Source organism: Polyergus mexicanus, unplaced genomic scaffold, assembly GCF_030449975.1.
Source record: "Polyergus mexicanus isolate NDT 795.1 unplaced genomic scaffold, iyPolMexi1.0 SCAF_11, whole genome shotgun sequence".
NCBI lineage: Eukaryota > Metazoa > Arthropoda > Insecta > Hymenoptera > Formicidae > Polyergus > Polyergus mexicanus.
This window is the reverse complement of record NW_027223331.1, coordinates 2276025-2291301: the sequence shown is the minus strand read 5'-3', so window position 1 is coordinate 2291301 and position 15277 is coordinate 2276025. Positions and strand designations below refer to the sequence as shown.

The following is a 15277-nucleotide window of genomic DNA, read 5'->3' as shown; positions in this document are numbered from 1 at the left end:
TTTATCGCGAAGTTATTTCTCGTCAGTTTTTATAAGATCTGGTTCCGTGATACAATCATTTAATAAATAATTAATCCATACTTTAAAATATACTCTCTCTTTCTCTCTCTCTCTCTCTCTCTCTCTCTCTCTCTCTCTCTCTCTCTCTCTCTCTCAAGAAATTTTTCTATTTCGTACTTTGATCAAAAAAATAGCGCTTTCCCAAATAAAAATTTAATAAAAATGGGGTATTGCTATTTTTACCAAATTCAGATATTAAAGGTATAAAAATCATTACTCAAATGATAAGAATTACGTTTTATGATGTTCAATTAAATCAATTTGTGATTTATTTGTCAAATTCTATACATGCATCATGAATTAATTTCCTAATTAATTTAAAAAATATTAATGCAAATATTAAAGATCAATTTACTGTTAAATATAATCGATAAATATAATATAATATTTGAAATTATTTTAATATATAATTTTCGAAGGCGAAAATGTTTGTAGTACCATTTTCTTCGGTAGATTCAATCTGGCCAGAAGATTTACTACATTCAAACATTTGTAAACCAAAATTTGTCCATGGTTGGTGGCCTTTAACAGTATCTTGTCGATGTTTTATGTTATCTATCCAACCATTCTCATTTGAAATCTGGCGCCCTTTGGCGCGTGACTAAAATCGAAATTGGCGTGCCGCCAGCAGATGGCGCCGTATAAGCGAGAAGTATCACAGTCGCCGCTCTCGACCGTTCTCGGCAGTATGGCTTCGGCAGCCGGTACGACCGTTGGTAGTTTTTCGTGGTGTTGTACGTGTTCGTGCGTGAGCGTGCTCTGTTTCGTGAGAGAAAAGGACGAAGGTTTGCGGTGAAAGGACCTATCGAGAAAATCAGCTGGGCGAACGAGAGCCCTGATACGCGACATCCGGATCAGTCATGCGGCGGAATGTCAAGATCGCGTTGCTCTTGTCATGCGCGTGGATGTTCGCCTTTGTTTACTACTATCACACATCCAGGGATAGCAAGGTAAGAAGCATTATTCATTGTCAGTTGATCGTAGTATTTTGGTATCAAAATAATCCAGTATCAAGTAATGCCATTGATATAATATTCGTAACATATGAAAGAGACTTTTCGTACTTTCTGTACAGACATGAGATATATTGTTTGTATCTTGAAGTTATCTACTGTTCATTTAGTTGTTGTATTCGTTAATTTTCCATAACATTATTAATGAAAATCATGTATTTATTCATAATATAGAGTTTATAATATACAAAAGATACAGAATCTAATTTTCTTTAAAAGTTTTCCGTCAATGAGTGAGATTTTGATAGAACGATAAAACGATTCCGAGACATTCTTGAGTTTGAATTTTAAAATGGCGCCAAGATACGTTATTTACATTTCCAACACTCTGTTTAATATAATATACATTTATATATAGTATGTATTATATATTTTTAAAGATATATATATATATATATATATGTATCTTTTACAAATAAATTAGACAAATCTGATGTTTTTTAATTTTGCACAAATATTTTGATTGGATCTGCAAAAACAAACAAAAAAGAATATACACATTTGAAAAGTTGATAAACATATATATACATGTATGCCACAATACATACATATTTTTCCACTAAATTTTTTGCTATAGCTTGCACATAATTTTTTAAAGTATTCTATATTTACGCTTCTGGGATTTGCATTTCCAGATAATTTTAACATATATTTAAAGATACCACATGTGCTGAGCGAGCGTAGTTGCGTAAATTTGCTTGCTTGTCAGTTTTTCTATATTATATTTTTTGTAAATTACGAAATAATTTCTACAATACTTGCGTGTATGTTTAGATTTCTGATACATTGTCGTAGTAAGTTTTTCGACTAAAGAAACACACTACAGATTTTATTTGACATTAATTCCGGATTATTAAATTACTATTGCATATTATTATTTATATCAGTTAAAATAATGTTTTCTTTTGAAAAATATTTTGGAAACATTCTGTGTATCTTTTTATTTATGTGAAAATAAGCAGTGCTTGACTGTATTTTAAATCCCAAGCGGCATGTTGACCCCATTACGTGAGCAACGTCCGCATTCCACGGAATATCACAAATATAATATAGCCCGATAATTGTAGGGGGAAAAAAAGATCGATTGTCTCGGACCTCGATATACGATATTTTTATCTGCCATAGTTAAATTACAAATCGCAATCCGCGAATCTAAATTTGCTTTTTGCTTCTTTAATTCTTTTAGAGATTTGATCGCACGATACATACGATTTGATACATATATTTATCTGCAATATAGACACTAAATCATGAAATTCTTTAAATTTATTATAACCGACAATTTAATATAGATAAAATTTAATCCTTGATATTATAATTATATTTAGTTCTGGTTATTCGAATAGTTATATAATTTAATAATATGTTGAAACCGGTACGTTAATGTATTAAAACGTGGTGGGAATTACTATTTAATAATTTTATATTAAAAATAAATCCTTAAAAAAAATTATAATGAATAGCTTAATTAAAATTCCTATTTTCTTATTTTGTTATAAAAAACATACGTTGAATAGTATATTTTTTATTATGTATATTGTAAATTATATATATATATATATATATATTAAATTTTAAATAAATTATAATTACGTATTATATTGCCATTTTATTCGCATAATTCAATAAAAAATCAAATCTTGGGAAATTCATTACATTCCGTGAATACTTATCTCGGTGTGGCGTCTCGAATTTCGTGAACTAAATATAAATAATCTACGCGGATTTCTGAGCTACATAATCGCGACGCGAACTCGATTGAGAGCCAATAATTATAATCATTTGATTCATGATAGATAGAAATAATTAGAAATAGAAAGATAGAAATAAATAGAAAACTCGAATTTTGTCGATTCGCGAAATATTCGCCTCTTATTGACGTTCCGGACTTTTCGCATCCTTTTCTCGCGTTATCTTATCTCTAATTCCTAAAAAGGCACGCTCGAGCGAGGATCGCTCGGCTTCTCGGATTCTCCGAACTCAATACCCGATACGCAGATAAAAATGAAAATAAAATATAACGATTTTTTCGCTACTTTCAGTTATTTAGGTATCGCGCATCAGTTTTTAAAAATCACTTTATTGAAGGCGCGCTTATAATATAATATAAAAATATAATTTAATATAAAAATATATCTAGTGTGTGTGTGTATGTGTGTGTGTGTGTAACATACATATATGTATATATATGTATGTTCATTAACTTTTCGAGTGCGCCTTTTTTTATTTTTGTTTATTTTTGCAAAGCCAATCAAAATATTTGTGCAAAATTAAAATATGCCAAATTTGTCCAATTTATTTGTAAAAAATATACATGTATTGAAAAAAAAAATATATATATTATATACGTATGTATCCTAAATAAGAGGCAAGCAAAATTGACGAAAAGAAAATATTATATTATTAAAGCGAGAGAGTAATGACGCGTTTGAAAGTTCATTGCGACAAAACTTTATTTAAATACGCGGCTCGCGGCTATGGTATTCGATGTGACCAGAGTAACGCATTCGCATGTTACGTCCAATTCTGAAAACGAACGAAACCCGAGGTAAATGTAACGTTAAACATAATAAATGCTTAATGTGACGTGAATAATGACAGAGTGCGACGGCCTCTGTCGTGGCACCTGTTTCGATTGACTACTCTCGCGTGATCGCGTGCGACACGTACGTCCGTACTACCGTAAAATGTGGACGCTTCATCGGACAAACTCGGGCTACCGCGATTTTCTGACGCAATTTATAGCTCGTCGAATTTTGATAAAAAGACCGATATATATATATGCATATACGCATTATGCATTTATGAATTATCGACGGTTAAACCGATTCGACCAAAATTCCGGCACATTGATACTACGTCCGTAATTAGATAATGCCTTTATATTTAATCGATATTATTATTAAATGCGTATACCATTTATTATAACGGTATAAAATATTTTCCATGTACTGCAATATTAATATGCACGCGAATATGTCTGTTTTTTTTTTTTTATATATTGGGTATATATTTGCACACATTATGATTAGAGACAAGGAAAATATGATAAATCGCAGTTGTTACACTCGTGCAAAATTAGGGGCGCAATTTGTCAACTAAAACTAGAAATGTCGTGCGAATAATTGGTAATGTGCCGCGCATATAATGAGATTTATATCCATTAATTTGCAAGCCACTCTCTTGTCCGTAACGCCAAATCGCTCGAAGGCATCTTAGATTAGATTATAGAATATATTAGAGTTACAATTAAGTATGCGAAGTTATGTCTCAATTTGCACCAGCGAGTTACGTAATTATGAGAAGTTGCTCCAAATTGCTTAATCCATGAGAGAGAACGCGCGTTGTCGTTTCAAGTTCCGCACCCATCATCGAAGATATATACGAAGCGATTACGTTGATCTTATGTCTGTACGGTATATATTTCAAATTATAATATCTCGCTATGAAAGGAAAAAAGGGAAAAGAAGTATAATATAACTAATGAGTTATCAAACCGATAAGCTATTCACATGCATGCGAATGTCTTTTAGGCGGATAATTCTAAATCTATATTTTGAATGAATTTTATTAAAGGAGTTACTTCGAGTGCCAAGTGTGTTCGTTAAAATTTTGCACACATTATTCGGCCACTTTCTGGACTGTGATATTTTAGTTGTACATCGGCCAAAACTGCGCGCGGTCGATCACCTCGAGAATCTCGAGATTTTCTGTCGTACACGTTGCAAGAGCAACGTGTATTCATGTGACACAGTATACGTGCATTTCTTTACCGTTTCTCAGATACCAATCGATCGGCAATCTATTTCTTTTAAATATAATTTTAAGATATTTTTGAAGGACTTAATAACTTCAATTCTTTTGACTTAAAATATTTCTTTCTTAAATTATAATATTTTTTTGTTGCATATTATCGAAATAATATCGAAATAATTTGATCGATATTCGAGTCATTGAGTCGAATTTAATCGATAAATCAAATAATCTTTTGTAAGAAAGCGCATATATGTATTGTTTCATTCGTGATACATGCCAACATCAATCCATTCTATTTTAATGACATCATAATTTGCAACACGTTGATATTTTCAATTCGTGCTGAATAATAACTAAAATCAAGCTACGTGCAGTTACATCATACTTTTGTCATTTGTGTTTCAAATATATATGCAATATAATGGAAGCCGGATTCGAGTTTTGCAACAAATAATATTACACCTTTGCTTTTCGCTAAATAAATTTTGCGTATTGTTCGCTTTCGTGGAAAATTGACGCGGCTTTTTTTTTTGTATGGCACAGCTATATCAATTTATTTTAGACGCGGGAAAAAGTAAGACAGTTAAAACGAATAACGCGGATAATTTGAACGAATAGTGCAGCATCGGCTTTCTAAAGCCTATGTTCGCTGTTAAAAGGCCGCGAAAGATCGATCAAGGCATTGTAACTCTCATGTAGATTCTTTGTATTTCCTAAGGATTGCTCCACATTTTCTTTTATTCCACAGATCATCTCACTGAATAATATTATCTCAGAATTGTGCATCGTCAATTTAGTTTTTCTTGTTTATGTTTTTGTCATTTCCTGCAGTTTTAATGCAATTGCGGTTATATTCCCTATATTTATCGCTTTTAGCTGAGGTATAATATAAGCGTATTAAACTTTCTAAAATTTGACTTGATGATATAATCGAATTTATTATAGCAATTTTATTTACGTTCAATCATTTTATTGTTAGAATAATTTATTTGCTTGTAACTTTGTAAAAAATAAAATACGCGTATAAGCATGAAATATCATTGAAAAGACATTTTTTTATCGAAAACAGTTTATTGATATATTTTTTATTTAACATAACTTTCACCTAATCACATAATAAGTAAAATTACATTATTTATATTGCCGTATTTTTATCTTAAATAAAAGAATATAATAATTTTTTTAATAATTAGAAAATTATTTATTAAATTTACAAATGAGAAAAAGCAAACGAATATTTATCTTTTCATCATATATTTTTTGAGTAACTGTATTTTCTGCAGTAATTAATATTTTAATTAAATCGAATAACAAATACAATTGAAGAGGGGATTCTCGATGTTTGATGAACTTGTTGATCTTTTCGCTAAGCGTTATCATTCGCTTTAACGCATTTGCATCAATCGCAGTCTTTGATTAATGCATGATCTAACAAACTCGTTTAAGTAAGCGCATCGAGTATGATGTTGTATCGATAAAATTGTGATTTTTAATATTTTACTTGATGTTGTATACGTAGCGTATTAAAAGAAATTTGGAAGACATTTGTCAACTAGCGATCGATGTTACTATCGGTTTCGCAAACGACTTTACATCATCGAATCACATTTCCCGAATGACGGAAACCGCAGATCGTAATCCTTCCAATCCTCTGACACCTTTTAATCACCGCTAATCATTCGCGATTAAGCGAATCAATGTAATCAAGTATTCAACACGAATCGATCTTAAGTATCCCCAATTATATCGGATATCTTAACGTATCCGCGACATTCATTCGTAGATTTGTCGACTTTATTTTAGTAGCCATTGAATCATAGACAATAACCAAGAATAATATTATTTAATTCAAATATATAGTAATAATAACGGGCAATATTTTATATTCATACGATCTCCCGTCGGTTGGCGCGAAATTGCGGAATCGCCGAAATCTCGTTTAAACGTTTAAAGGAAGTATTTTTGAACGCTATAAATTTCGCCGCACCCATTTACCGCGGAAACCGACGACGGTAGGATCCGTGTCTCCGTGCGCTTATCGCGAGTCGCAAAATTCATTGGGCGAAGTCTTTCTCGTCTCTCTCGAGTGGGAATATTTTTTCTCAGCTGATAGTTAAAATCGAGTAGTTTTATAGAGAGAGAAAAATAGAGAGGAGAGAAGCATCCGCGTTCGGTGGACTGACCTGACTTGTCTCTGTAATCGCCGACGCGACGCGGCGCTTAAACACGAACGCGCTAATGGGGCGGACTAATCGCGTTAACCTGCAGGAAACGATTCGGTCGTTAAGCACGGCGGTCGCAATCGAAGCGCCGTCGAGTGCTGCTTTCGTAGCCGAGTTGATTAAATCATCAATTGTTTGGAGTATCACGCGTAGTTGCTCGTACGCCGAACGCACGCTCAAGAGTTGCTGTACCGAAACGCTAGTTTTACACGATCACACCGATGGAGAGATTCCGTGCTTTAATACGTGCACAATCGCGTATATTTTAAAGATTACGACGTGACGTCCGTTTCTTATTGCACGACACAGGGGACAGTTGAATTTTTGATTGCGTATGCTGCGTATATCTTTTTTTATCGCACGCGTAATTTTAAGCCATTTCGATTTTTTTTTATCGACATTTGTATTTTATTCTAAATTGATATTATTATACATGAACGTTACATTGCGATTACGCTACTTTATATTTATTGTGATATGTGAAAGTGTAATTGAATTATTTAAAAAATGCAGCCATTTTTCAATTTAACGCATATTTCACGTTTTTATTACATTTTCTCTGGAAATAATAAGATTTATGCATTAAAGAAAATGGTTCCCAGCATAGATACATTTGGTACTGTCTAATATTTAAAGCGCGATATAAAGGAACGATCGAATCATCATCATCGTGCTACTTCAACGAAACGCATTGCGATATTTCAACGAAATGGCACATTTTCATATAAGTTCCTCATAACGCGGCCCTTCTCTCTCTCTTCTCGATCTTATTATATGCAAATAGTTCCTTTTACTTCGCATTGCGAATAAGAATAGAAGTATGGAACATCGTCGTTTCTTCTATTATTGATCGCGACGGAAAATTTGCATATAAAACTGTTATTACATTAAAAAAAAAATATATATATATAATTGACCAACTTTTATTAAAGAAACATATGGTACACAAATGAGAGAAAGTAATACTGGCGAAATAGCACGTGGTAAATGATTATCACCATTGCAATTCTTCTTGGTTTGTAAATCGGGAAGACATATTCCATACACGTTCTCACGCTTTGTTCGGGTTACATGCTACATCCGCCATATTACATTACCACCGACGGGAGATGTTAATTATGTATCACGATGAGTAAATGTAGAGCAGGCGAGTAATACAACTTGTGTAATTATCAACGTTACGCCGGTGCATAATATTCTGATCTGCTATGTGTAGAAGGATATAAGAGAAGTTTGATAATATAATGACTCCTTCTCTCTCAATTTACGATTTTATTTTATTTTCATTTAAGAAAAATCTTGTGAATTTTTAGATTTTTTCCGATTTCATTTTCGAACGCTACTTTCATGAATTTCATTAATTTTTTCAGATATTAATAGCATATATATTTCTTTATTTTATCGTATGTGTGCATAATATTTGAATTTTTTTCCTACTATGGAACACACCTATACGTATCAAAGTACGTTACTCATGTCAGATTAAACAGCAATTGACAAATTTTACCTTAATCAGGTGAGCTCATTTATCGGTTTTATCGTCGTTTTGTACAGATTTCAGTTAATTGGTATTTATTCATGCTATTTATTTACGATATGAAACAGTAATCTGGTTTTTCAGCCATATTATTTATCGTCCAACAAATTGATATTCAGTAATTGGCTTTCGATATTGGATATCTGCAAGTTATATATATATATATATAAACTATGTTTTGCTCCACTTATTTAATTTAGAGCAAAACGCGGTCCCTTCTGTGTTTTATTTTCTCACTAATAAATTTATATTATCTAATCGATAATAATTTTCTATATATTGTTATGTTAGTAAGTGAATTTCTAATGGAATATCAAAAAAACTCTCTCTCTTTCTTTCTCTCGGAATGCCCAATTTTATAATTAGGACATAATAATTTGTTAGCTGAATTTAGCGATTTAGTTTAACACACAGCTAAAATTTTTATACCTTTTCACAAAAAAAGCAAGTCAATTCGTAGAAATAAGAAACTCTCGTGGCTTAACATTGATTCACAAAAATCGTAAAACCTGAAAAAGAGCCATCGTATATATTAAAATAATTATAAAGGCAAATTATACAATATATTGTGCATTGCACATGCATCCTTTATCATAGTAAATAGCAATGCGCGCCGCGCATTCTCTTAAAATATAAAAGCACGGTGATTATCAAGGTTGCTTTTCAGCGAGAGTGTGCCTTATTTACGGGACAAAAACGCGCGTGTAACTCGTGAACACATGTAGCAGACAGCATTCGTTATTTCACGTACATGTACAGATTTCGAGGCTTGCAATGAGCAAAATGCGTCGGTGAAATGCAATGTCACTTGTATACTGGCGCGATGTAATGCTCGACAGTGCGAATATCGACACCATCCGCTTGATTTCCGTCATTCGAAAATCCGAACCGACGTTATAAATGTAATCCGGAGAATTTCGAAAAGATTAAAAATAAATTTACGATGAAAAGAAATTTGTGGCCGTTTAATTTTTCGATCAAAAATTCGTGATCACCCTTTTGTGGATTATTTATATAATCGTGTACCAATAAAAATCTCGAACAAGTTCGATATGTTTTTTAAAATAAATTAAGACCAATAAAAAAAGAATGAAAAAGGTAAAAATGCGAAGTATTTATTTGCCCAATGTAACGAACATTTAGGTCACGGCTTGTTCGATCGGCTCGTAATTCGAGATTCGCCGATGCTGCGTATGTAAAATTATTCGGATACGAGTCGGTACGATCGATAATAATGGCAAGTTTGAGGTATCCTGGTCCCTTCTCAACACCTCGGTCCCCGCGATTCTGTGTGCGTGTCACGTGTGCGTGCACACAGGTGTCCGTGAAATAGGGGTGCTCCGCTTTCGAGGACCGGTTTGAAATAAGTGCCATTCTGATGACCCAATTCTCGCGGTGTTCGTATGCGCGCTGCCGATCCCGTTGTTGATATGTGCGCACGTGTATCTTACGACACGCACGTGCATTTATATCCCGTGTGTACGTTGTGATATCGGGGATGCGAGAAATTATTCTGCCCGATGGAATGTGATGTCTATGTAGTCGGTTGTTAAAAGTTTTATATATATAAAATCTTCCGGATAACCTTTTTTTTCTCAATTTAAAAGGATATGGAAAATTATTTCGGAATTACTCGATAAAATTATTATCGATAGAAAAGAGATTTATTTATTTATTTATTTATTTATTGCACAAACATATTTCGTCATATTCATCGTGAATAACAGCAATAAAATTCAATTCTGACAAATTTATTGCTATTTCTACAATATTATTTAGTTAAATAACATTTGGTTTGATTTAAATTTACTTCCACGTTTAGTGGAGACACTCGATTGATCCATCACAACCGTGTCAGGGATTGATAACAAGTTTGGCGTTGATATAACCAGCGCTTGGCAATATTTTAATGAACAAATTCGTTATTTAATAGAGTTATTAAATTTGTCAATATGATCTTTGTTATTAGAAACTGATTCCATCGGTATATTTAGTTTATTATTTTAATTATCCGTAGTATCGTCTGTAAATTGCTATATATGAATCTATATCTACAATATTGGAAACTATCAAAGATGTACTGTATTGCATACAGTATTGGAAATATCAGAGCTGTCAGAAAAAGATATCAAAAGATATAAAATGCCAATGTTCTTATTTGCGCATTCGAGTAAGACATAAATATACACACAAAGAGAAAAAATATCGTTACATATTTTTATGATTTTCTAAAAGAACATCAAAAAAAAAAAAAAAAAAACAAGAAATGATACTATATTATTTTATATTTTTAACATCTCAACGTTGAATTTCGAATCGCAGTGTCTGCTTTTCCGGTCGGCTTGTCATTCTCTCGATTGAATCCCTCGTGGTCCATCTCTCGTTGCACTTCTGCGCACAGGTAATCTTCTATCTTCCACATCGCGTTAACATACCATCGCCGGAGGTTAATCCCAGACGTTCCCGCGTGCGGTTCCCTGCCCGTGCAAATATTTAGTTAATGTCTATAACCGGTATGCGGGGGATTCTCAGCCTTTGCATCGGTATGTTCGGTTGGTCGGTGATAACAAGACGGTCTTCAACAGAAATCTGCATATGTATGCACCAGTCGCGTTGTTTGATTCGACTCGATTCACCTCCTCGCTTCAAGCTGTAGGTCACCGCTCTATATAGCGGTGGTGTACGTATAAAGATATTGTATGTGAGTCCGTTCATCCACGCGATCCTTTTTCCTCCGCGTCCTGTCGCAATAGCATACGGTCTAGCTAAGTAACCGGAAATTGCACGAATCGCTATTTTATGCGAAATCGCGGAAAGAGGTTTTTGCATACATAAGTAGCGGAGGGAATTTCAAGGAAATCTGATATAACGAAATTTATAAAATATTGTATCATGAAATATATTTTATATTGCATAAATGTATGGGATGTATGTATATAATACAATTTTATGAAATATTCAATGTTCAATTGTGCACATATACTTAAAGTCGATTTTCATCATTATTCTTCTTATCAATAACAAATATTATTTTTCCGATTTTATTCATATATATTTTTTCGTTCACATTTTTCTTTTATCTCGGATAGTTGCTTTTTCAATAAATATAATAGAAGGATCATTTTAATTATATATATTTTAACAAGAAATAATAAAATATGGAGATTTCTTCGTTATTATTGCGTTTAAGCATTGGAACTGTCTTTATTGTAAAGATTGTTGATTGTTTATTGCTGATTGTTATGTATATACACGCTTATGTTTTTTGGAATAAAAAGAAACAATGTTAACCAAATTTTAAATAAACTATCTTATATATATATATATAAGCGTATTCAATTTTTAGTCTGTCAGTTCATCTTTGCCGTGACGTGTTCTCGCGAATATGCACTCGGGTCGAAATTACACGTGCTCGATGTTCTGTTGGTCAGGAATCGGCATCGTTGCGGAACTGAGTTTGCGGCTGGAACGTATGTATATTGCATGCGACACGAGGGTTAGATGGAGGATTGTCCGGGAGTTCATTAAAGCGACCGATTTCGATACCCAAAGCATCTACGCGTACGAGCTCAGTCCATAAATCCGGCTTTGTCAGCAACTAGAAATCGTTAATTTCCGGAATGTCATTCCATCCTTGATGCGTTTCGGTGTGCCATCATCCTTGCCTATCACGTTAGCCTATAAAATAGATTATATCGCGATAGACTGTTTGAACAGTTCTCGTATTAAGCGCAACATTATCACTAAATTATCTTTCGTAACCGGTGCCTACGTTATCATTGCAGTAACGTAGTCGTAAGGACACATAACGCAGTATTAATTAATAAATAAATAATTTATTTTGATAGAAAAAATATTTGTGTGAAAATATATAGATATTATTTAATATATATTTATATATTTTTTTTACCTTTTTATAGTTATCGTACACTCTATGGATATTATTTCTGCATTTTTTAGACTGTCATTTCAAGTATAAAAACGATTCGGAAAAAGCTGAGTCTTCCCCTTAAATATGTTAAAATACACTTAAAAGAAAGAGAAAAAATTATATATATTGTATATAGATGTGATGTGCATATTGAAAAAAGAAAACTGTTTGATTAAAGAAGGTTACACACATTCATGATAACGAAAATAGAATTGCGATTGATTTCGAAAACATTTTAACAACAGTCAAAATCAACACCAATTGTAATCGATTTACTCTCGCGTACATTTGTAAATGATATCGCGGAAACGAGAATGAAGATCCTGGAAATGAGGGTGAAGACTCGATGTCTATATATCTTCGCGCGTTACCCCGGTCCTCTCTTTTTCTTCAACAAATAAAGATGCCATGGGAGGACAAGTAAAGCGAAAGAAAGCGTTGCAAAGTTTATTTGCTTTTCTCATCGAGCAATTAAGGAGGAGCCGGCAAACTTTATGACGGAAATTTTCTTCTCGGTAAACAGTTTTATGCAGTATTTTTTATCGCGTATTTATTTTATACTTGAATAATTCTTTAATAAACATGATTAAATAGTTGATTAAATAGGTAATCCTGTATCCTTCTATACACAATATTTCTCTTTTTATTTTTTAAGGTGTATGTTAATCTAGAGATCTCAATAATTTCGAACCATTAGATGACTCAAATGAATGACATTTTCTTCCAATATTAAATATTATTTTTATAGATTTTATTGCAGTAAAAATAGCCACTGATATATAGAGGATATTATATCGAAAAGGTATTAAACCTCCATTTAAATTGCATTTCCGGAAAACATACTTAAGCATCCGTTTTGCTGTTAGAAGAAATAGTTACGTGAGATATATAAAAAAATGTATAAATGAACGATAGAAATATAGGAATAGTTTGAAACGATAGTTTATTATTTGCATGACATAATCACTATTATTATATTATAAGAGTTATTACTCAGGAAAGGTTCTTTGCAAATCATTATATTTCCAATTAAATAAAAATGTTGGATTACTTAAATTCTCTAATTTCTTATTACTCGCTAACTCGTTCCGCTTGTTCTCTCTTCGCTTCTTTAATATCTCTCTGTTGTATCTTTGGTAGATTTCCCTTAGATAATCTGTATCAGCGCGAGAAAATGTGAAATAACGGCTGATTTTCAGACAGAAGAAATTTTCGCCGTGGATGAACGTGCCGAGAGCTATATTAGATCGCTAGACAAAAGGGTTGAAGCTGTTTTAGTATTCTTCGCGAAGCTAAGAGAAATCTGGACTAATTAAAGCAAAATGTGCGCGCCGACGACGTATGGTTTAATTGTACTTTTCTTTTTTCTACCAGCTGCCGTATATTTGCTTGCCGGCGTGTAGTCGGTCCTGTATTAATAGCACAGATTCTTTAGGGAATACATATGAGTCGACATTTTGTTAATTTTGCATTTTGACATTTTTGTGCTGATAATGGTGATATTAAAAAAAATTTCATTTGCTTTTTTGCACTTGATGAATAATTGCTATTTTTTACTTGAAACCGGTTGAGCTAGCTTGTGGTCTCCACATGTCTCCATCTTACTCCATCCTTCGTCCATCTCCATCACATCACTTGTCTCCATCGCTTCACATGACTCCATCTTACTCCATCCTCCATCTCCATCGCTCCTCTTGTTTCCATTTCTCCACATGTCTCCATCATATTCCATCCTCCGTCTCCATTGCTCCACTTGTCCCCATCTTAACTCCATCCTCCAACTGTAATCCATCTTTCCCCATGTCTCCATCTCACTCCATCCTCCATCCATCTAGATCACTCCACTTGTCTCCATCGTTCCACATGTCTCCACATCTCTCCATATTTCTCTATCCTACTCCAACTTTCAGCTATCTGCATCACTCCTCTAGTTTCCATCTCTCACTATATCTCCATCCAACTCCACCCTTTATCCTCATCAATTCTCATGTCTACATTCTTACTCCATTCTTTTTCGATAAAAAGAAGATTGAATTTTAATGATCTACATAATTAATAAAAAATTATGCAATATAAAGTGAATTGATTTGAATAATTAGGAATTTTTTAATGAAGAGATTGTATATATAAAAATTAATATATATTTATAATTAATATATATAAATTAATATTTTCAAATATTAATTATATATATTTCTAACTAACAATAATTTCACAGAAATTGTATTATCTTGTTCTAACTTGAGTTGCAAAAAAGAATCGGTTGGGTTCTGAATATATAATGATATCTCTCTCTCTCTCTCTCTCTCTCTCTCTCTCTCTCTCTCTCTCTCTCTCTCTCTTTCTCTTTATCTATCTATCTATCTATTTATAATTGCACGAGTGCAGATCTGTCTCTGAGCCAAGTTTAGCTTTTGAAAAAAAATTACTGCTGCTATGTTGGTAGCGGCCTGCATTAATTTTCCCCTTTCGAATATTTTCCATGGCTCTCGAAAAGTTTTGAATCTTCGTTAAGTAACTCGTCCGCTCTACGAACCGTTTCTTTGCTGCTCTTCAAAATTCTGCGTTGCCGTGCGAGTTCTCGCTGAGGCAAATACATTTTTTCTCGATTCTTCTTCCGCACGGTGCTCTCCTTCGCATAACTAAACTATTTTACTCGGTGCAAACGCCTTTCCCCTTCTGGCGGTTCTCCATTTATATAACACAGCACGTGTTCTTGAAGGAGATTTTCGTCTCGCGTTTACGCAATCTGCTGCAG

At 33.1% G+C, this 15277-nt stretch overlaps 1 protein-coding gene across 2 annotated transcripts in view; it reads left to right on the top strand.

The window, feature by feature from the left end:
- Positions 1 to 766: 766 nt before the first annotated feature.
- Positions 767 to 15277, top strand: part of Pgant2 (polypeptide N-acetylgalactosaminyltransferase 2) — a 185143-nt gene continuing 170632 nt past the window's right edge. For both annotated transcript variants that reach the window (XM_070304304.1, XM_070304303.1), the window contains exon 1: positions 767 to 1010. In XM_070304304.1, coding sequence (XP_070160405.1) covers positions 921 to 1010 — 90 coding nt within the window. In that variant the 5' untranslated portion in view covers positions 767 to 920. The remainder of the gene's footprint in view (positions 1011 to 15277) is intronic.